The 22,718-nt window shown below is 38.3% G+C and overlaps 2 protein-coding genes across 3 annotated transcripts in view; both read right to left on the bottom strand.

Annotated features, from left to right (window-relative positions):
* Positions 1-582: 582 nt before the first annotated feature.
* Positions 583-18,813, bottom strand: LOC135687686 (follistatin). 2 transcript variants are annotated; one of them, XM_065204319.2, is made up of 6 exons: positions 18,097-18,813; positions 14,859-15,117; positions 9,973-10,062; positions 8,128-8,340; positions 5,928-6,149; positions 583-5,180 (listed from the first exon to the last, which is right to left on the bottom strand). In XM_065204319.2, the coding sequence occupies exons 2-6, from the start codon at positions 14,914-14,916 to the stop codon at positions 4,957-4,959; spliced, it is 807 nt and encodes a 268-aa protein (XP_065060391.2). In that variant the 5' UTR covers positions 14,917-15,117; positions 18,097-18,813; the 3' UTR covers positions 583-4,956. The 2 variants fall into 2 exon arrangements, with proteins under 2 accessions (XP_065060391.2, XP_065060390.2); XM_065204318.2 differs by having other exon boundaries at positions 9,886-10,062; positions 18,097-18,232.
* Positions 18,814-19,609: 796 nt separating this feature from the next.
* LOC135686996 (laminin subunit alpha-1) overlaps positions 19,610-22,718 on the bottom strand; it is a 60,447-nt gene continuing 57,338 nt past the window's right edge. Inside the window, exons 58-60 of the mRNA XM_089114311.1 lie at positions 22,279-22,412; positions 21,116-21,347; positions 19,610-20,763 (exon numbers count right to left, since the gene is read on the bottom strand). Of these exons, the coding sequence (XP_088970437.1) occupies positions 20,627-20,763; positions 21,116-21,347; positions 22,279-22,412 (503 nt within the window). The 3' untranslated portion in view covers positions 19,610-20,626. The remainder of the gene's footprint in view (positions 20,764-21,115; positions 21,348-22,278; positions 22,413-22,718) is intronic.

Here is a 22,718-nt window from a genome sequence, read left to right as displayed (position 1 = left end):
AGTGGGATAAAATCACCGCATGTTTACATGCAAATTTCATCCTACCTTCCAGCATGTTGCTTCGTTTTTAGCTCTCCTCTCAGCTGTCCTTCAGGCATGTGAATGGAAATGGGAATGCAATGGCCTATCTGCTTCAAAATCCAATCCTTGGAACGCGAGCTTGAACTTGTATTTGTAATTCAAGCAATTTAACAAATGGCGGACCTTCTCATTGGTGGGATAATTTTGCTCATATAAAACAGGCCCTAAAAATGGTTAAACGGTATCAAATGCAAAATGCAGGAAGGCTTATGGAGACCAACTTGAATGTACATTGCCACCAGTGGCGGCGCCAGTTACTTCTGGCTGGGAGGGTAATTGGCGTGGTCCGTGAGACCACGCCCCTTTTGCCTCGTTTTAGTCCTTTGCACCAAGTTGATTTTCTTCGGAAAATTTATGAACTACCTCTACCTAGCGTCTTTCAATCCGTTATTAGAAGAAATATGTAGACCATGTTTTGGTTATTACCCCCATACCCCCCTTGGCGCGCCACTGATTATCCCCCCTGCCCCTCATCCCCACTTCTGTCAATGCGTGGGATATTTTTGTCAATGCGTGATCCGCTTAGGCCAATAAACGGAAATTTTCAGACAGTTTCTCTTCCTTTGATGGCTACTATTGATGCCGCCAAGAGGCCACGGGCAAACTATGATCCTACATAAGATCCCGTTTAGAATGCTACGGATCACTTTTGGTTCCGTAGCAAAACTGAAACGGATAAAGCCCTAGACAAACGACCCAACATTTCAACCACATTTCGCCCAAAATTTTTCTTTTATGGTGAAATGTGACCCAACGATGGTGGTCAAACGATCCAACATTTCATCCAACATTTCACCCAACATTTTCACGCGCAGATCGAAAAAGGACTGGGTAGAAGTTCGCGCTGAAGGCTGCACAGTTTCGCGACATTTCGATCCGAAAAAACGAAAGGCAATCACTGCCTTCTCACTTTATTTTCTCTTCAAATATTTTCACTGTCACCGCAGTCTTTCAGGAAAAGCGTCGCATCCCCTATGAAGGCCGTGCCCTAAATTCGTCCCCCTGCGATTTCTTGTAGCTCCTCTGTGCTACAGTTTCTACAGTTTCTTATTGTTATATTTTGTTTTATTGTCCATAATTAAAGTGTAACTGATTGTAAGCAAACGCGATTGTTTAAACGAACGAAACCAGCGCAAGAAAACAACAACGATGCGATGACTGAATAGATCAACTCAGACAGATTTATCGCAATATTCCCATTTCCAGAATTCAGGTGTTGGGTTGAGCGATGGCATCTCCTCAGACCTGATTTTGAGATAATTTGATGTTGAAGATGCCAAGGGAACATGGAGAGACGTGACAAGAGCAGGTGATTGGAGAGCAGGTGAGCAGGTGATTAGTTTAGGATTAAAACAGATTTAAAATGATCGGAGAAGAAGATATCGTTTGGTTTGAAAACCAGTATCCACCGACTGTTTCCAAAAGCAACAGCCCATTTCTCTATTTACACTTGTCTGAAGCTTTTAAAAAGTGACATCACTGGCAATGATTAGTTCAAAAATTGCTCATCAAAAAATGGGAGTAACATTCCAACAACCAATACTTCGACACACCCCTAAAACGAGTCTATTTCAAAACAACTGTTGATACAAGATTATGGAAAAAATCACTTCATCCGTAGTCTTTCTCAAAAACATAAAATTTCCAAAAATAATGATACAAAGGGGGCACTTACCCCCTTCTAAATTGCCTCTATTGAGAGCGCAATAATATGATAGCTAATAATAATAATAATGCGACAATAAAGTTCAAAAGTGATGACGTCACAAAAACCTTTTTTACAATTTTTGAATCGAATCCCATAACCTGAAAGAGCATCATTAAATACCTCTAAGACCCCGTTTACACTGTCCCGTGCAAGTTTGGAACCGTGACAAAACTGTCGCGGTTCGCCCTTGCGTTTACACTAGCACTGTGGAACCGTGACGATTTTGCTCTGCTATCCGGAACAGTTTTGACCCTGCTTTGAAAGCGAACGAATTTTGTACCGTCACGGTTCCGTTTTTGAACGGGACAATGTAAACACCTATCCGAGACGATTTTGTCACGGATTCACAAAGAGGTCTTTTGTATGGCTGTTTCAGGTAATCGAGGCTTTGATTGTGGCGTAACTACGCTCTCAAATTCTGAAGAAAAGGAAATTCTGAAGAAAAGACGACCACAGAAAAGGCTTGTAGTGTTTCCCAGTCCAAGCCTTGATTGGACTTGGCAGTTTTGTAGTCTAAAATAACACTGAAGATTAAAGCCACCTTTTCTTTCGTCCAAGTAAAGTTTTAATCGGCCTTCCGCTCCATTTTACCTCACAATAAAAATTCGATTGTTGACTTCAGCGGCAAAATAAAAGCCTTGGTTGACTAAATACAGCTTCCTCTAAACAATGTTCTACCATTAAATTAAGGTCGTACCGGTACAGTGTAAACGGAACGGCTAAACGGAACAATTTGGAACCGCGACAGTGTAAACACTTGCGAACCGTAACGGTACAAAATTGTCCCGGGACAGTGTAAACGGGGTCTAAATATGCAAAATTAGTCAAATGTATTTTGAATTGGTTGAGAGGAAGCCAGGGTACTCTTTGGTGAATCGAATCCAAGCATCGAGTTTGTACCAAGGCCAACATTAGAAAACAACTTTCGAGAAGAAACGGATATTTATGATATTCATAATTAAGAGGATTTAACTGATGAAATTTTAGAGCAAATTGAAGTGGAAATCGTAATGATATGATGAAGAAAATACACGTCCTCAATTATTCTATTATTCTGTTAACTTCAGTAGGAAAAAATGCGGCTTCTATTCAAGGGCGGCTTCTATTTTTTGTTTTTACGAAATTCGTGCGGCTTCTAATCAAAGGCGTCTTCTATTCAGGGGCGGCTTCCATTCAAGAAAATACGGTATGGCCACATGTGCACTGGCTTTTTCTCCATCAAACCTCTGCAATTTCGTCTCTGTTCATAGCTTTATGACAGCCGAACCTTTACTTTAATTGACAGTGGCGAGCATCGGGGAACATGTATAACATTAGTTAAGGAAAATACAGGCACTGTTATTCCACATGGGTTCAACACACGTAGCGTAAACGTCGAAATTAAAATTTCAAAGTTAATAGAGTTCCAAGATGATGACGTCACAAAAATCTATTATTAGAATTCGTTAGCAAACTATACATCTTTCATTGGCAATATCTCGATTTTGGGCATATTTGAATAAATTTCCACAATTTGAAGTATTTCATGGTGTTCGTTTATATTATGTGGTTAAAATTCAAAAGTTCTAAAAGGCTTTTGCTGACGTCATACTTTAGATCTCTTTTGTCTGGAACATCTAAAGCACGTTACATTGGACAAGACTTACAAATAATGAAGGCTAACAACCTAGACAACTAAGAAATGTCTAGAAAAAACTGTTGTTTATTATCGTTTCGAAGCAACAAGCAAAAATGCAAGTAAATGTCGAAGTATCTACATATGTAGAAATTGGAATATTTGACGCGAGAAAATGTGTAAAATACCGGAAAATCTAGCCAAAGCTTCAAAACGAAACTTTGACCAAAATAGTTACCAAAAACTAAGCTTTATTTACGAAAATTTCAAGAGAAATCTGAGGACACTGGTCTGTACCTTGATTATGAATAGTGGAAATCTTCAATACCCCCAGGTTTTGCTAGCATGGTTCTGGCTTATTTTGATGATCTCATGTGAAAAATATTTATGGTAATACAATTTTACAGGTGGGTATACTCATAATGGATAACGTATATCATAATGGGTAATTGCGATTTGTTTAATGCAAATTGATTTACTTTGTTTCACGAACACGTGGATCATCCAAGGCATCCATAACACTTACTCCACGAGCCTCTGTTTCGCTACTGCCTCACTTTACAGCAACACAGATGCTTCAACAATAAACTTATTCCCCTCTTACTTGTAGACAGGGGCGTACCTACCAAAGGGTGTGGGAGGGGGGGGGGAGGGAGTGGTACACTTTTGGAAAGTTGGTCGGTAAATGTTGAGGATTTCCAGTGGATGCGCAACTTGACTTTTTATAGTATATTGGCGTGTATACATTGATTAGCAATAGTTGAATTTTGGTCGGTAAATTCACCCGTTTACACCCCCTACTCCAAATCTTCAAGGTACGCCCCTGCTTACAGAACACAATATGCATACTACTCTTAACTGCTTTTCTACCCATGTCCCTCTTTCTACCCATACCGTTCCATTTTACAAGCTGGATTCAGTAATAAGATTGCTTCCCACTTTCCCAGCAATCGCGGTGGCACGAGGGGACTGAGGAGGAACACTTCCATCCTAGTTTTCGACAGTGTCGATTTTGCAATTCGTCTAAAATCGATGAGGAAATGTTGGAAGAGGCATGATATTTTGGCAACGTATTCTTTGTGAAACGATGCTATGATTTTGAAATTGCTTTTACGTTTTAAAAGGTAAGCAAAGGCGTTCCATGTTAGTGGGAAGCTTTTTTCTTACTGTAGAAAAGGCGCGCCCTAAACGTTTTCATTGTGTCTTCCCCTACAGCCTAGTGGCCCACACCGCTACTGCTTTCCATGTCAACTTTTGCCATCACTGCTCGTACAAAGCAAACGCCCATGTCAAATTGTGATATGACATGCCATAAAGGATTGCTAGGAGGCGTTTGCTCCTAATCATTATCGGTGCAAACGTGGTTGCATCTTGAAGTAAGTGAAAGAGCAAGTTCATATATCTGTTTTGGATTTACAAAGCTGAACGAAAAACTACAGGCAATAAAGCGTAGGGAATCGTATAGTACAGGCGGACTGAATATTTGTACATAAAAAACCTGGCAATTTTATCGAAGCAAGCATGCTGTCGTTTTCATTTTGTAACAAAGCTTTCACTGGCATTTGAGTCTTGGGTCCACTCTTATTATCTTTCCAATGGAGCATGAGTGCTTTCGCATATGACACCACGATTTGTACTTTTTGCCATCAGACCCGCACACCGGTAGGCCACGTTCACTTTCAGTACAATCACAAAAGTCACATCGTGGTTGAAGATTCACATCCAACATACATTTTGTCTTCTTCGGACACTGCACATCTCGACATGAATTTTTCACTGCAAAAAACTTACGTTCTGAGGGGACGAGCACTGCAAATCTTAGAATAAGCCGTTTTATGCATTTATTCAAAATGAATTGGCTATTGCCCTTTGAATAATTTGACGGGGGTGAGCTCAAATTTCAGCCTCTGCCATATATGGCTTAAAAAATTATCAGCTGGTGATGAGAATGGTGTTTAGCAGCGATGCTTGAGGTACACCTGCTGATGTTTGAGACAACACCGTTCTCTAAAACTTATAGAGAACGGTGTTATCTCAAACATCAGCAGGTGTACCTCAAGCATCGCTGCTAAACACCATTTTCATCATTATAAAAGAACACACAGAGGCTCGATTTGCCAAAAAATAAGAACATTTCAAGAACATGTCCAGCCGCAGATGTAAATATTTTAGAACATGTTTAGGAAAATGTTCACTCATGTTGACAAGACATTTGATCACCTAATCAACCGTGCTACTAGGAATGTCATGCATGGCTTTTACTAAGTGGCCTTAGAAACAATTTATAGTGAGTGAATGTAGAAAAATCAATGTTGAAATAAGAGCAAGATTTAGAATACCAGAGCATCAAAATATCTAAAAAAATAAGAACAAGTAGCCTCGGCAAAAATGATCCGCATCTTATCAAAAATATTTTGCATTGTAAAGTGCGAAATATAACAACTTCAAAAGCCTTTAAGGCGTGAAATTTGGCGTAACTTGATATTGTGCAGTTTAATATGAAGCGACACAAAATTACCGTACCTTCACATGTTCCTAAATAGGCAAAGTCGATTTTTCTTCCACCAACACAGCTTGCTTTCTTTAAGGCACATTTGTTCAGATATGTTTTTCCATCTGTACCACAAACTCTACTGACAGTTGAAGGACAAGCCGATGGACAATGTGTATTGATGCAGTACGAATTGCCGCTCCTATCTGCTACACAAACCTGACGCTCTAAGCACGTGACACCGACGCAGTTCTCTATAAGCAAAGGAACAGCGATGAGTTGAAAGTTCAAGTGGAAATAAATTTGTACGAATTATCAGGCAGACGAATTATTGGAATTTGGTGCAAAAATGGCTCAGGGTCGCAGACTACAGATCAAAGGGACTGCATTTGTTCGAGTCGCTGACATGGCCGATATTTCACTAAGAGAGAGAAGAGTCACCAGAATTTTTATAGTTACAGGCATAGAAATCACGAGGGATGGTCACATCGAGAGGAAAGACATAGATCGAAAACTCAAAGTTGGGAAATTTGTATTCCCAGTAATGGAACGAAATAAACGCGTTTCTGATTGGCCTTTTTCGATCCACCACTGGGTATACATAATTCCTAGCGTCGAGTTTTCGATCCAAGTTGTGACGTTTTATATTCTGAAAAGTGTCAGTCGAAAAGATTAAGTATGTTTCAAAATGCTTTCTTTCTTCAAAGCCCATTATGACTTTGAAGCGAAGATCAGTCTGCTCTTCAAAAATGGATGTTGCTTTATCAAATAGCCATCAAACAATCAAATCGGAAAAAAGGGGGTTCGTGTGCTAATACAGCTCCCAAAAAGATAAACAACGACATATTGTCTAGAAAGTATATCTTTTCTGGGTTGCAGATAATGGAATAAATTATAATATATAATGGAATAAATTACTAAATGAGATAAAAGAATAAGCCAGTCTTCCAAGTTTCAAGAAGCGTATAAAAAATGGAACGAATGTGCAAGAATTATGTCACATAGAGTACCGAAGTGTGACGTCATCAAAAATATTTTTTTAGAATTTCTTAAATTTGGCCACATAATCTGAAAGAACAGCATAAAATACCTCTCAATATGCAAAATCAGTTAGATATGTTCAACATTGGGCGAGTTAAGTTATGGCCAATGAAAGATTTTGAGTTTGCTGACAGATCACAGTTTGCGTTTGCTGACAGAGCTGTTTGTTAAGAATACAATTTTTAGCTATACAATGAACAAAACCATGTCATCTTGTAGTTCTTTTTAAACAAAGTGTGAACCCACATAAAGTTATGAACCAAGACCAAATTACAGAGGTTTGATGGGGCAAGAGCCTGTGCTCAAGAGGCCATATATCAGCCAAATCGTAATGCCTTTGACTGAATTTGCATATTTAGAGGTATTTCACGATGCTCTTTCAGGTTCTGGGATCAGAATTCAGAAATTCTAAAAATAAGTTTTTATGACGTCATCACTTTGGTACTCTATACGTAATGCTGTTTATTTATCTATTAGATCTGTTTTATGTGTCAACTTTACCTTTAATATGCATTTTAAACTTTAAGTTTGTAGTAGGCCTTAATTAGCTGCAAATAAGCTGTTTTTTAGTAGCCTACTGTAAATAAATTGATAATAAAAATAATAATAATACTATTAAAGCCAGACCCTCCTATCTGGACCCTGACGTTCCAAGCCTGCGTTCCGGACCGTCCATTTCAAACACTCCTTATCCGACCGGACCCCCCGATCATTTCATCGTAACCTTCAGGTGCCTGTAGTTTTCTTCATGGAAGCAAATGTGTAAGTTATCATATACGCAACATAAAAAGAAACATGTAATTTTCCTTGAAAAAAACATGCAATTGTTTCTCATTCAGGGGGGCGAGTCTCGGGAAGGGGTTGACGACAAGACAAAATGTCAACCAACCCTAAAGAAATTTAAGAAAGGTCTTGCATAAATCCCGCATTGCATGAATCGCAGTATTTTTTTTAAATGTTATTTTTTTGAATCTTATTTCATTTAATCTCATTGTATTTTATTGTATTTATTATAATTATTTTAACTTAAATTGTATTCAAATGCATGGCCCCCTGTAAATGAGTTTTCCTCTAGCTGGGGGCTACCATGCCTAAAAAAATAAACATGAGAAAAATGAAAAAATAGAAATCCTTGGAAACCTTCATAAAAGAATATAATAGGAATAAGAAAGAATAAATTTCGAAACTTACTTTTACAGGTGCCACGATATTCGACATCTAGCCGATGTTGCCCGCAAGAACGTTTTCTCATGTAACATTCCGATTTGTAGGTACGACCATCAGAACCACAAACAGGGCCATGCTTGTACGTTGAGCAGTCTGTTTGGCAATAGCAGCGTGGCAAACCGTCTGCAGACAATCTACAAGCCATACCCTCCTCACACGTTAATTTTGAGCACGAATCTGAAATTAAAGAATATTATTCTCATTTTCAGGAGCCTACGAAGAGTAATAGAGTGTGACGTCACAAATACTCAAGTGTGACGTCACAAGAAATCAATTTTTAGGATTTTTGACATATGGTAAAACAGGGGCGGACACTTGATCAAATATTAGGAGGGCAAGCCTATTGTTTCAATAAGATAACGTCACATGTCCCATTGTTCTAGAACAAAAGACCGTTGTCCGTTGTTCAGACATTATTAAAAGATTTCGTATATTTTAGTAGGAATTCCTTTATGAACATTTAATTAATTATTATCAAAAGCATGAATTTTTTGAATAATTCAATAAAACCCCAAAGGCAATCCTTAGATGACAAAAATCAACAAATCGAGAGGAGCCCAATTTGAGGATTTACGGTAGCAGTGGGGGCTTGTTTGCAGGGGGGAGCTTTTTCAAAGGGGGGGGGGGGGAGGTCGAGGTTTAACAGTATACCATACAATTACCTCTGGAAAGGCACATTAGTACACCAAGTCAACACAATTTCTCAAAATATGCATTCCCTTAATAAGGAGCTCAGCCCATGGCCTGGCTCCTAAAGCTCTTTATTTTTTAACCTCTAATAGATAGTGCGGGAAAATAACCGACCCGAGCAAGGCTCGAAATCACGACCCCCGACTTTGTGCGTTAATTGCTCTGCCACTGAGCAATCGGGTCGCGCTTTCAAGCAAACACCCAAGGCCGAGTCATTCACCCGCACTGCCCCTCTCTTTTACCGATTACACAGAGGAGCCATCGCAGCTCCATCACAAAGTGCAGAGGACCTGAAGAGTGAGAGAAGACTGCCCACACCAGGAGGGCCATCGCAGCCCCACCATTGGATAAGGTTGAAGAGAAAGTGTAAAGACAACAGGACTTTAAAGACTTACATTTTTATCCTCTGTTGATTAAACTAAATCACAAAAAGTTTCTTGGTTTTAAATGCACCTTTAGAGCCATGGAAGGAGCACAGACGCAAGATAATATTGAAATTCGAAGTTTTCCTAAAGATGGTGCTAAAAGCAAGTCAAAAACAAATATAAGGGAAGAAAAATGTCTGATACATGCAAACGTACAATGTCCAATTTTTTAGTTTAAACACATCTCTTAATGAGGTATTTGGCACATGAATATTAGATTTTGGCGGAGAAAAACAGCCGCATTCAGGCCTGAAGTAGCATTTCTGAAACAAAAGTGTCCAATGAAATTTGAAAGATCTCCTGAAAGAACTACTTCATACCACAAACAGCCGAATCCTAGCCTGAAGTAGCATTTCTGAAACAAAGGTATCCAATGAAATTTGAAAGATCTCCTGAAAGAACTACTTCATACCACAAACAGCCGAATCCTAGCCTGAAGTAGCATTTCTGAAACAAAGATATCCAATGAAATTTGAAAGATCTCCTGAAAGAACTACTTAAGACCACAAACAGCCGAATCCTAGCCTGAAGTAGCATTTCTGAAACAAAGATATCCAATGAAATTTGAAAGATCTCCTGAAAGAACTACTTAAACACTGTTACTTACTATTACAGACAACGCAGGGAGGTGGATCAATAAATAATTCGAATAAAATTGACTTGATGGTGCCTCGTCCGCCATAGGCCAACCCACCAGCTTCACAGCAGGATTTTTGACTTGAGTAAAAGCCACGAAACCCTGAGCATTTGCCATCAGAATTTTTGCGTCGCCAACAGATCCCAGCTATAAAGGAAAAGATGAAGTGTAAATAAAATCTAATTTCTTACTGGGAGAAAAAGCACCAACAAATGCTTCCAATCAACTAAAAAAAGCTCCTTCAGAAGACGTTGCCACATCTCTTATCAAATCAGTTCTTGAGTCTACATTCCCTCATCACAGGAAGCAACGTTGGGCCGTTGGTGCATCGGCACTAGTTGCTTCACCTAACCCATACAAAATCCTAACCTTTGATATAGCTTAATAGACACAAGTACAAACAGCTTAAAGTTCTGGGTAGGGAATGGACAAGAAAAGTTCACTTTTCTTACCATAGAAGCGATGCACCAATCCTACCTTAGATACCAAAGATATGAAAGGGGAAGAGGAAACATGATTGAATTAAGATCCAAGTCTTTCCTAAACGAAAAATAAGAAGAACTTAGAAAAGAATCCCGTGATGTAAACAGACCCTGGCCTAATACAAAAGAATAAACAAGGATTTGGAGAAACACACTACGCCTGATATCAAAAGGGGAGGGAGGGACGGGGGAAGAGAACAGCATGGAAATAGCATACGAAAAAAGCACGATAATCCCGACCCAGAGCAGTCAAATACACCCATCTGAGTCAAGGGACCCACGCTTTCGTGCAGAAGCCCAAACTACAGAAGTCCTTCTTCTCTATTATTCCCAATGGCGCCAAAGAAGCGCATCAGGACTTAAATGCCAAATTGAAGCATGACAATTGACACCCAAATGAGAGAAATACAAATAAGCCAAAATAAGAACCCCTAGCGAAATCAAATTCTACAACATCCCTCGTGAAATTAACTCTAATAAAATTTCATTCGATCAGCATTGAAATTCATTGAGTAAGTTGAATTGAATCAAAGTGGGGGGGGGGGGGAGTTCTTCGGGTCACAAGGAGCAATTCACTTCGTAAAAATCCCGTACATCTTTGGTGAAAATTCTATTATTTTATCTGAAAATTCTTGGAAATCCTTTTGTTTTCGGGGAATTCTCGCACGTTATTTGCAACAGTGAATTGCCCCTCGGTTTAAAAGCATTGTAAAACGAAAGGCCTGTTTCTTTTGTCCTTTTTATGACCACGGATATCTAGGCCAAGAGGGCCTATTTACGGCTAAGAACTATACTGATTTTCTAGAAAAAACTAGAAACTCATGAAAAATTACGGAATTTATGTATTACAAAATTTAGAAATGACACAACACCACATCGATAGATAACAGTAAGAGAACATGATAATAAATAAGAAAGCAATAAAAATTATTAAAAGTAGAAATGAAGAAATCATGTTAATGATAGCCTGAGCCCCAGACTCCAATACTTTTAGTTTGGGGTCTGGAACTCAGGCTAGTTAATGAAGACAACCTGTCAATCAAAAGTACAGGTTACACGTGGCTTTAGAACATTTCGCAATAAATCCCAAGCATTCCGTCTCTTGGGCATGCGCATTTTATCCAGTGGCGGTGATTCCCCTTTGCACTGGCGATCGCGCGACTGTTTTTGGGAGTTGAATAGATTTCAACTTTTCTGCGACCAAATTATCAAGAATCAATTAGATGCTCTGTTTTCTTTTCTGCTTTACGTGAAATGCCTCATTCTCCTGTTTTGTTTTCTTTGGCGCATATAAAAAAATCAACTCCACGCTCTGCTACGCTGAGAAAAAGACTACGGAAAAAAAATTGGTCCAGAAGTCATGTCGTTTTTATGCTAGTTTCAGCAAAGTCAACCCTCAACAGTACAGTAAAATTTTCTTGCGTTTGAAAATGTCGAAAAGTTTTATCTCTTTGACAAGCTGATGATACTTTCCCTTTTCACATCTCTTTGCACATATTTTTCTTACCCAACATCTCCCTTTCATTTTCACTTCATTTCATTTTAAACTTATTTATACAGGGAAACAATTCAGTGTAGAAACCTGTTTTACAATTGGCCCTGTGAAAAAATACCGAGTTATTTTAATTAAATATAAAAGTACAATATAATACAAGCTAAAATAATAAAAAGAAAGACAGAGAGACGAAAAGAAGGACGGATTTGTCCATGGAAGAGATCCTTGTAAGTTTTAAGTCTCGATTTAAAGCAATGGATGGAGGGTCCAATTTTGATTCTAAGTCAAGATCATTCCAAACTTTTGCACCACGATAAGCGAAGTTTTTATGTCCGTAGGATGTTCTCATTCGGGGTAATAGCAGGCCAGTCTTTGAGTTACGAAGACCGCGATTATGGCAATCTGATAGTTTAGAAAAGCACCAACTAAGGTATTCTGGGGCTAGATTGTTCAGACATTTAAAGGCCATAATTGATGTTTCGCGGTGAAGAGGTGTCTCGATTGTAGGCCATGCTAAAACATGAATCAAAGGTGCTGCAGATGTATCAAAATCACTGTTTGTTACTATTCTCGCTGCCCTGTTTTGGAGTTTTTGTAATTTATTCATTCTGGTGGTCTCACAGGGGCCCCATACGGAGCAACAGTAGTTAAGATGAGGCTCCACTATACCCTTATACATATCATTTAGAGTGCTAGTTAGAACATATCGCTTAACGTATTTCAACAGGCCAAGAGCCCGCGAAATCTTAGTTTGGATGCCGTTGATTTGGCAATCCAATTTTAAATTATCATCAATCATTATGCCAAGATATTTAGTTTCGTTCACAAATCCAATATCATCATTTCCTACGTAGAAACTTGAATTAACAGATGATGATTTCTTTATACGGCTTAGTTTTTGTTTTGAGCCAACTATCATTGCTTGAGTTTTAAAAACGTTCAATAAGAGTTTATTCCCGCGAAACTATCCATTGAGACTTGCAAGTTTTGCATTGACAATAGCATTAGAATCCTCCATATTATCAGAGGCGTAACATATGGTTGTATCATCAGCATACATTGTAGCATGGGTTTTTTCAGTGCAAAGGGCAGATCATTTATATACAATAAAAAAGGAGAGGTCCAAGGCATGAACCCTGTGGTACTCCTATTTCTATGGCCTGAGTTTCAGAGGAGACACCATTGACATTGCAGAACTGCTTACGATTATTTAAATAGGAACGGAACCAATCATGGTCCATGTCTTTGATGCCATAGTGAAGCATTTTCGCCAAGAGTATATCATGATCAACAGTGTCGAGTGCCTTTTTTAGATCAATGAATATTACAGCGTTGACTATCGATGTTAACGTACCAGTCATGAGTGGATTTAAGCAAACATGTTACGACCGAGTGTAAAGCTCGGAAACTCGACTGATGCATGTACAGATGTTTGTTTCTATCAAGGTGATTATATAGCTGATCATATACTAGTTTTTCAAACAGCCTGGTAACAGCAGGAAGAACGGAGATGGGTCTCTAGTTAGACCAATCGTTACGCTCTCCACTCTTGAAAATAGGTGCAACACGTGCAGTTTTCCAACTATCAGGAAATTTTCCGGTATTAATAGAAAAGTTGAAGATACTGCAAAGAGATTGTGAAATTATAGGAAAAGCAACATTGATGAAATGACTGGCTTTACCGTCAGATCCAAATCTAAATAATTTCTTCATTTTATCAAGGGCTCTTTCGGCATTTGTAGCATCAATGGCATTAAACTGGAAACTTTTTTGCGAACCTGCAGTGCCATTCTGTTTAATCGCCGCCTCAACAAAATGAGAATCAAAATTTGTCGCTTTGTAATCGCCATATTGTTTACGCGCCTAATACTTCTGGGGCACTGACAGCGATCGCGTGACCAAATCTCAAGAGTGGAAATCAATCCTGCGATCGCAGTTGAGCGATCGCAAGGATCGCGCGACCAGATTCGCAAAAGTGGAAACCTGCCTTTAATGTTGCAAGAAGCATTCCTTGTCGAAAAGTTTCATCTCTCTGACAAACTGATGAGACTCTCCCTTTTCACATTTTTCTGCATATTTTTTCTTTACCCAAAATCTCTTTTTCTTACGAGACTACAGCGCCTTTCTTTTTAATCGTCGCCTAAACAAAGTGAGAATCAAAATTTGTCGCCTTGTAATCGCCATATTGTTAACGCGCCTAAATCTACTGGGGCGCTGACAGCGATCGCGCGACCCAATTTCAAGAGAGGAAATCAATCTTGCGATCGCAGTTGAGCGATTGCAAGGCTCGCGGGACCTGATTCGCCAAAGTGGAACCCCCCCCCCCCCCTTTTACAAGTATCCTTTAACATATGCATAAGCTATATAAGAAGTTTATCTAAAATAAGTATCAAAACTCGCAGCTGAAATTCGCCCAGGGGAGGGTCTTCGATCAATGGATTCAAAACTTAGGATCGTATCGTTTTTCTTGTTAACCACTGTCGCATTTTTTAATGCGGTCTTGTCTGCCAGTCTCTGATTTATGAATGGATTAGGATATGAGGAAAAATCCCTTAACGGCTTTAACGATGCAGAAAAATAAATGTTAACGTTTCATATTGTAAACTAAATATTTCGAGGAAAGCAGGAAATGAGTTTATACACAATACAGCAAATCTATATGTTTTGAACAAAATGTCTAAATTATTCTTGTGATGTTCAAAATTTGTAAAAGAAACGGAACAGGTAGTTGCCAGTCTCTATATGAAGGCAATCTTTCTTACTCCCTTTTTGCCTCCTTACACCCTCCACCCCTCACCCCCGCTTAAGACATAAACATAAACTTGAGTTTTATCCAAAAGTTTTTAAAGACGTTGAAATAAAACGTTTAATAAGACGCAGAAATAATCGGTTGGAAGTTGTATTGGAAGGACAATTGTTATATTCGAATGTACGCTATTGAATAAAGTTTGACAAGCAGTACATACCGTTGGACAGAGTTAACCAGCCAAGAATAAGAAAGATCAATGCAAAATTGTTCCCCATCTTGACTTGGACGCGTCTTGCACCTTTTACGCTCCTGCAACTTCACCGTCGATTAAATAACGGTCAGTTTCCAGCCAGAGTTGCCAGTCGGCCAGTTGACCTCCCAAAACACTGTTTGCGGTCGACCCCATGGTGCTAACTTGTGATAATTGTGTACGGTATCAAATTTTTTGCTTGAGGGCCTGTACAACCTTCAATGAACTGTAAAATAAAGTTAAGAATTTTAAGCTTGATTTTTTGGATATGATTACCTGCTAGATTAATTCTTTCTTCAATAAAGAATTGGGTTTGTTCAAACCTCTCAGTTTCATTCCATTTATTCAATAGGTAGATTAACCAAAAATCTACTACATTTAGGAAATACTAGGCTAAAGTGTTAACGACAGATTTTTAAACAACACAAACGTACCAAAAGTGTCTGTTTTATATAAAATCTCAAAAGCTGGAAGTCACTTTCTCGATTTTTGGTTCTTAAATGCAGAAGGCAATGTTCTTCTGCTTTACTTGGTAAGAAAAAGCACCGAAAACTGCTAAGCCCCCTCGAAGAAAAATTCCCATGGAAAGCTTGGGCTCGTGCAGAATTTTATCAAACTGCCTTTCATCAGCTATGCGTCCACGTAGATATAAACACAAATTTCTACAAGGATAATACACACATTTTAATAAGAATATTTCTGTTTTTGTTCAAACCTGTTCAAAACGAGCAGTAAGATTTAAAATCGCTTAAATTTAGGAATAATTTAATACTACTGCTAAGCAAAAGCTGTATCAAGAATTAATTGTTTTTTTAGTTTTTTTTGGAAAACAAAGCAAGCGAGTTTCACGCTATATGTCTTGAAATGAACGTGCCCGGCATTGGAGTCATAAACACTATAATGCGACTCAGTTACATCTTGTCTCAGCTTACCAAGGCTCAGCAAGAACTTAGGTATTCTTATAAACAAATGTGTAGCGTCAAAGCCAGTAAATTTAAGTCTCTTTGGACATCTCTTGGCTTAGTTCAAGCAAGATTAACATGCCAAAGCAATGGCGAAAACGCTCGAGCTTTCAAACGACAACTCAAATTCTGAAATTCTTTTTGGAACGGTGGGGTTCCTCTAAAATCAATACAGCACCTGGAAAGAAGACAACTAATACCATACCAAAGCTATTTATGTAACATTCTTTTACTCAAGACAGAAAGCCCCTAGTGCTTTCTAGACTTAAAGACATGATCCTATCTCTTTTGTCTTCCTTTGCACCCTACAGCCAGGTAATAGACCTTTTGTAGTCCGAATCAAAGAGAACTATTAAGGACTTTACCTTTTCTGGAGTTCTTTGAAATCGGTGTAAAATATAACAGAACTGATTCAATGAATAGCATTTAAAGAGATCAAGCTGTTTCCCATCAAACCATTGTAAATTGACGCTGGTTCTAAAACTTGTGAACAAGTCCAAAAAACAGCAGTAATCCAGGGTTATTATTTGACTCTTTCATGTGTACTGTTAATATTTGATGTACTACACTTTTTTTATAAGAAAAAGATAATTTTTGCTTGATGTTCTTATTTTTGGATAATTTTAGGCTTGGGTGTTCTTAATATTGTGCTAATTTCAAAATTGATTTTTCGATATCTTTGAATACTTTCTGAGCCCACTGAATAACAATTTTGCATGACATTTTATTCATTTAATTTACCTCTGTTTTGCTAACATAAGAGAAAATGTGTCAATTCAAAATCCAACTAATAGGTCATTATTTAAGAACAAAGTTCATCCTTATCGATGCTGTAAATATTTTTTATGCCTTTTCTGACCACTCTTAAAATGTCACATCTCAAAGTTTTTCTCCTTGCGAACCATGTTGGCAGCTTTTACTAAACCCCTGAGCAAGATAAACATTTTGCCCCCTCACTTGCATGAAATTTCCCTTGCCCTTCCCGTAATATCAATATTCTGATCTTAGCTGCCACCCAACACAGTCACTATATCTGGCTGCTCAACCAATGATTGAAAAAAACATAACCCCTCGTCATGTCCAAATTGCTATTACTGACAAGAACAACTTAGAAATTTCATAAAGCCCCCTTGCTAGATTTTTACAATTACATCCCTGGTCAGTATGCATGCCTGATAGAACCCTTTTTGATAACTTTCTAAGGTTTAAATTTGGTTCTAATTATTGACAAAAAGTTTGGAAACATGTGAGCATCCTGTTTTTCTTTACCTTTTTTGATGCCAAGCATAGTAATTAATTTAAATCTTAGATGCATTAGAAAATTTTTTGAGTTAAAAACAATTGTAATTTTGTCCATGGACCTTTCCAATGCAACTCTCCAACTTTGTTTCCATAAACTATTTGAAAACACTTCTGATTGGTGAAATCCACAAAACATTTTAGTGTTTATGAAACTTATATGATTGTTAATTAAGTAGCCAAGAACACAGCCTTACAGACCTACTGATTGTCTAGAATAATGTTATTTCTCAAAACCATAAAACCAGATATCAATGATACATAAACTGAAAAGAACATCAATGATACTTATTTCTGTTGGGAATAGCTGTAATTGTAAAAAGGTTAATACAGTTGTCAGAATGATGAATAAAGAAATCAAATTCAGCCTTTCTATGACACTTATCATACCTTTATTAGGAATAAAGTATTTATTTCAACAAAGAGATAAGAACTTAGAATTTTTTTCTTATCATTATTTGGTTTGCTTTCCAGTTATTTTATCGATTTGCTTCATTTCATATGGCACATTTCCATGAAATTAAAAAAATAATTGTTTTCAATTGCAAATCAATTATTTTAAACAGTTATTGGCAACCCGTGCTCAATTTTTCACTGCTTTAGAATTTAAAGATACTAGAAAAATAAACTGACCTGAACATTATAATAATTTTTAAACATCCAAAAGAAGTAGTCACCATACATTGTTAAAGGCGTAGCACCAGCCCCAACTAAAACTGAGCACCTTCAATTTTGATCTTGATCCTTCCCTGTTACAGGCAGCCTTCAGGTGCACTTGATAGACCAACAAATTTTTATTGAGAAAAATGTTAAATTCGAAAGCTGAAAAAGTCATCGTAGGCCTAGGTGAGGTTAAAAGTGTTGTTTGTGAAAAAAGTTCTCGATAACTGCAAATATATCAAACGCTATTAACTGATCAAAGGCCTGATAAATGCTTTCCTTACCAGTTTTTTATGATGGTTACAACGTTGATCACTGACATCTCACCAGCATGGTTCAGCAACCGTTCAAAATGGCCGCCAAAACACATTACCACTGCGCAGCGTAGCGCCTTCTGTGTGGCCATGATAGCCCAGAACTCTCTTCGGGCTGTGATGCAGTGGTTCATTCGCTAGCCCCAGTACAGAAATTCAATGACCTGGGCAACCAGCCAGCCCTCTGACTGCTCTAGCAAGGGTCAGTTCGATTTTACTGTACACAGACAGCATTCTTTCCCCATTCAATATAAAAGGGGTCAAGATGCCAATTTTCACACTTCTTCAACAAACTGTAGTTTATATTCACACCAAATTTCAATCCACCTGATTTTTTGATATAGACAGATCAATTCAACTTTTAAGACAAATCATTCATTCATTCTTCATATATTGACTCTAAATCGTATGGAATACTTTTTGTAATTTCTCAGACACTCGTGAAAAAGGGCTGTAATTTCACGCGGGATGGGCGAAGTTGAGAAGTGTTTTAGAACCAATAACTTAAAGTTGAAACAACTTTGTGTAAATAAAAAATACTAGCGAATTTCAAGACAAATCCCAGTGTTTACCTATGAGGCCCCGTTGACACTGCTCCTTTTTCATATGATCCCTTTTTATGCATATCCAGCAAGTTGCTTCATTTTTGTGCGTTTGTGTTCGGGTCAGTGTGGGGAAATAATGGACAAACATTTAACGTATCGAACGTCTATCCAAGATGATGCCTTGTCAGAAAATCATGGCCCTTAGCCAACCCCCCCCCCCCCCCCCTCCAAAAAATGGAGACATGAATTTCCACTACTGTGAACGCTGTTTCCTAGTACAGAAAGAAACAACCCATGATGCATTTAATGCCTAACTGTGAAGCCCCAAGATTGATTCTCGGTTTCGAGTCAGAGTTGTCAATTATGTGTCTTCATTTCAGCCAAAAATGGATCATAGATTTAGAATCTTTTTGATGAAATTAATCTGTGCCCCAGGGGTAACTTCAATAGACAGAGGACGGAGGTGTGGCATTTTGAAATATGAAAACATATCCTAAAATATACAAATTTTCGAAAACCCTACATTCAAATTTGCAAAAACCCAACAACTCAATCAAACAAATGAAAACATATTATCTTTCTATTAAAGGTAATATGAAGCTACCCCTCGGTGTCTGTGTCGAAAATGTCATGTTGTTTGGACAGGCAGGCAGCGAATGACGCTGTTTTGAAAATCTAGCTTTTCCTATACGTTTCACTAAAACTTGTTGCTGCAGTGAAATTTTTTCTCGGGTCAACTCTTTAGAAATGACCAAATATTCTAAATACTAAATTAATACCAAACGATATGAACTTTCCGGGATAGACAAATTTCAGGGATGCTTTCAAATCTGAGGCCCATTTTTGACAAAGACAGCAAGATGTAAAATCCATGACGTCAACCCGAAGCCAATAGATATTACAGTCCAGCGAGGAACATCCAAGAAAAAAACATCATATCTTTCCAGTGGTATAAAATCAGTATAAAATCTACACATTTAACTAAAAAACTAAATCACTTTGGAGATGGTTTACAACTCATATTTATAAAACTACACGGAGACATAGTAGAAGAGGATTAGAATTCTTCCTGATAGCAGAGTCTTTGAAACGTTGAAGTATGAAGATTTTTAACTAGGGGTTTTTGCTTTAGTTTAAGCAGTTAGAGATTCTTAACTATTCACGATCTGTGATCTGATCAAAAACGTGATCACGATCTGATCACGTTCTTGGGAATCTTGTTGCATGTTTTCAATAAAGTCCCCTGGTACCTTGTTAAAACATGATTTAGCCAAATTTTCATCTGAATAAACTTGTAGATTACAACAAATTCATTGAACCAGAATCCACAAGTGGAACAGTGACAGAAAACGCTTTGCCAAAACGGGAGCTTGGGGTCTGGGGGGGGAGGTAACTGGGTAAATTTTTCTTATTGCTGCCCCCCGTTAAGGATGGGTAGCGTGGGCCCTGAAGTAAATATGCCATTCTGTGCAGGCAAGAGAAAAAGGGCTGTCTTATGTCAAGAAATGAATTGGAAGAAATTGATACAAGCCACATAAACCACAAGTATCACTTGCTCCTGGGAGAAAAACTGATGATGTTAAAAACCACATTTCGCCTCTAAATGACATCATCATTCCTTGTATATAAAAATGTGGTCAGGTCCATAATTCGTGAATAGATAGGAATTGCTAAGCATGTGACTTCAAAGAGAAGACAGTTGAGCATTATAGGAGGTATTTGATATAGGGGTTTTAATGGGAAGTGAAATCTTTCAAATTTTATGTTGCTGGGTCACAAAATAATAAATCTCTTGCAGCAGGTCTCTTTACACCAGGGAATTCGAGTGCCCCTCCCTTTGGGACATTTATGGGCAATATTGTTTATTATAAACAAACAGCCTTTACAATAAACCAGTTTATTTATAGTCCCATCTAAAAACTCGACACATGGTTGTGTTTTCCTCCACAATGACGTTACGTCGCACTGCATCCAACGCTGACTGACCTTGCGTCAGATGATGCGGCAGCCATTGCTAAATCGTTGATCCGCCCATTTAGAACGAGGCTATGTAAGCAGCCCGATAGGCCTTGCTGTCCAGCCGTTGAAGATCCTGTAGAAAAGGCACAAGATTAATTTGAGTTAAAACTAGATGCAATGTTGAAAAACACCAAAGAGCGTGGTCTCATGGGCTAGGCCTATTACCCTACCACACTCTAGTAGTTGGTGCATCCACTAAAACAGCTTCACAAATGGGTTTGGTTAATATAAACAAAACGGGTTACCATCACAAATAAGATCCTTTATAGCAAAGCTTCAGTGTGCTATACAAAATGGCACAATATATGCTATATTAGAATTTGAACAGTTGTTTGGCGGTGCAGAACTTGAAAATGGTTTTGAAAAAGCAAAAAGCAATAACAGCGGTAAAACGATATGCAGCCAAGGTATTTCACAGAACGTACCTCCAACGTACAACGGACCATCAATATTTGTATTGCCGATGCTGCCAGAAACCGGAGGGTTTGAATCGACAGTGATTGTGTAGTTTGACGAAGACCTTGCCACGGTGACTGTGTGTGGCTGATTGTTACACAGGTAATACGACATATTAGCTGCTCGGTTCGAGGGGATGTTCGCATCTGTCCATGTCAGTTGGCTTCTGGATCCCGTGCTTGTGACGTGGATAAGGAACAACTGTGTACAGTAAAAAAGATAATGTTATAGGGCAGTGGCAACGTCAATAGGGGTTTTGCTGCGGGTTACAAGGCAGATTTTTATCGTTGCAGCATGCAATTCTAAAATCATCTAGTTGCCACACACAGACTTTTAGCGCTGACATATTCGATCTACGGCAATTTTGAAAGTCATTCATGGATGAAAAAGAGGTTGCTCCAGTTAATGCGCTTTTGATTGGCTCCAGTGGTCACATGATCAACGAATTTTGTCGTGAAGCCCGTATTTTCGTCTTTTGTCTTAAGCGATCGAAAAAAATGTTTGCTTTCAAAAATTGCAATCAAATTCTCCGGTTTTTAGTCACCACACACAACAGATTTTTACATTGAAGTGAAAAACTGCTGGTTCGCAACGATAAAAAATTGCTGTCCACGGACAGCTTTAATTACCTCCGCATATTGTTTTACCAAAACATGGCAGTATCGCTCTTCTAAAAATTTATCATAAGCACTAGGTAGGCATAAGTCACATTTTATATAGTACTGAAATGAGGTTAAAAAGGCGTGCCCGCACTAGCAACATCTCATTTTTGGACGCACCAAGTGGCCACACCCATCAACCTCCCTGCTTTCGGGATGCTCCAAGTGGGTCATGGCTTCTCATACCGTGCGAATCCGTATTCAAAAGATTGCATTTTTATCAAAACAGCAACAAATCAAATTTTCGCGTGCACTGGGAAATGATGTGTTTCAAAAGTTGCATTACGCAAGGCGTTCTCGAGCGATTGGATTTTCAGTACAAGCAGTGGCGTTAATTGATGGAAATTTTTGGAAGATTGAGGGGTACGAAACTTCCGACTGATAATAAGCCAATTGCAAACAGAGAGAAAATATTTTGTTCTTTTAAAATCTCTGATTTATTTCAATCGGATATTAAAGAGAATAGGACTTACTTGACCAGACCGCTGTTGCAACATAAGGGATGCAGTGCCAAAGGTGCTGGTTTGATGCCATAGAATTCCATACCTCTGCGATGTCCGGAACCGTACGGACACCGAGAATGATGATGTTGTCTGCAGACGGCGTTCTATGTTTAGAAAAAACGTTTCATTTTTAATAAGAAAAGTCAACCATACACAAAACAAACCAAACTCCATTGGAACATTGGTCGAATGATTCGTAAACATCGAATCTTATTTCGAAACAAAGAATTTTCACATCAACTTTATAGGCCAAATTTGATAATTTGAACCAACCATTCGCGCTCAAACAATACACACTAGAGGCATGTTGTACATCTTTCCAAAAGCCAAAACAACACTGTAAAATGTAAACATGGTGTTGTCAGCTCAATGGAGGCCACAACAAACTTCCAGGGCGGGTCCAGGAGAAA

The sequence above is a fragment of the Rhopilema esculentum genome, chromosome 20, assembly GCF_057945365.1.
Source record: "Rhopilema esculentum isolate cy_ngs chromosome 20, ASM5794536v1, whole genome shotgun sequence".
Classification (NCBI taxonomy): Eukaryota; Metazoa; Cnidaria; class Scyphozoa; order Rhizostomeae; family Rhizostomatidae; genus Rhopilema; species Rhopilema esculentum.
This window is presented reverse-complemented; position numbering and strand designations above follow the sequence as displayed.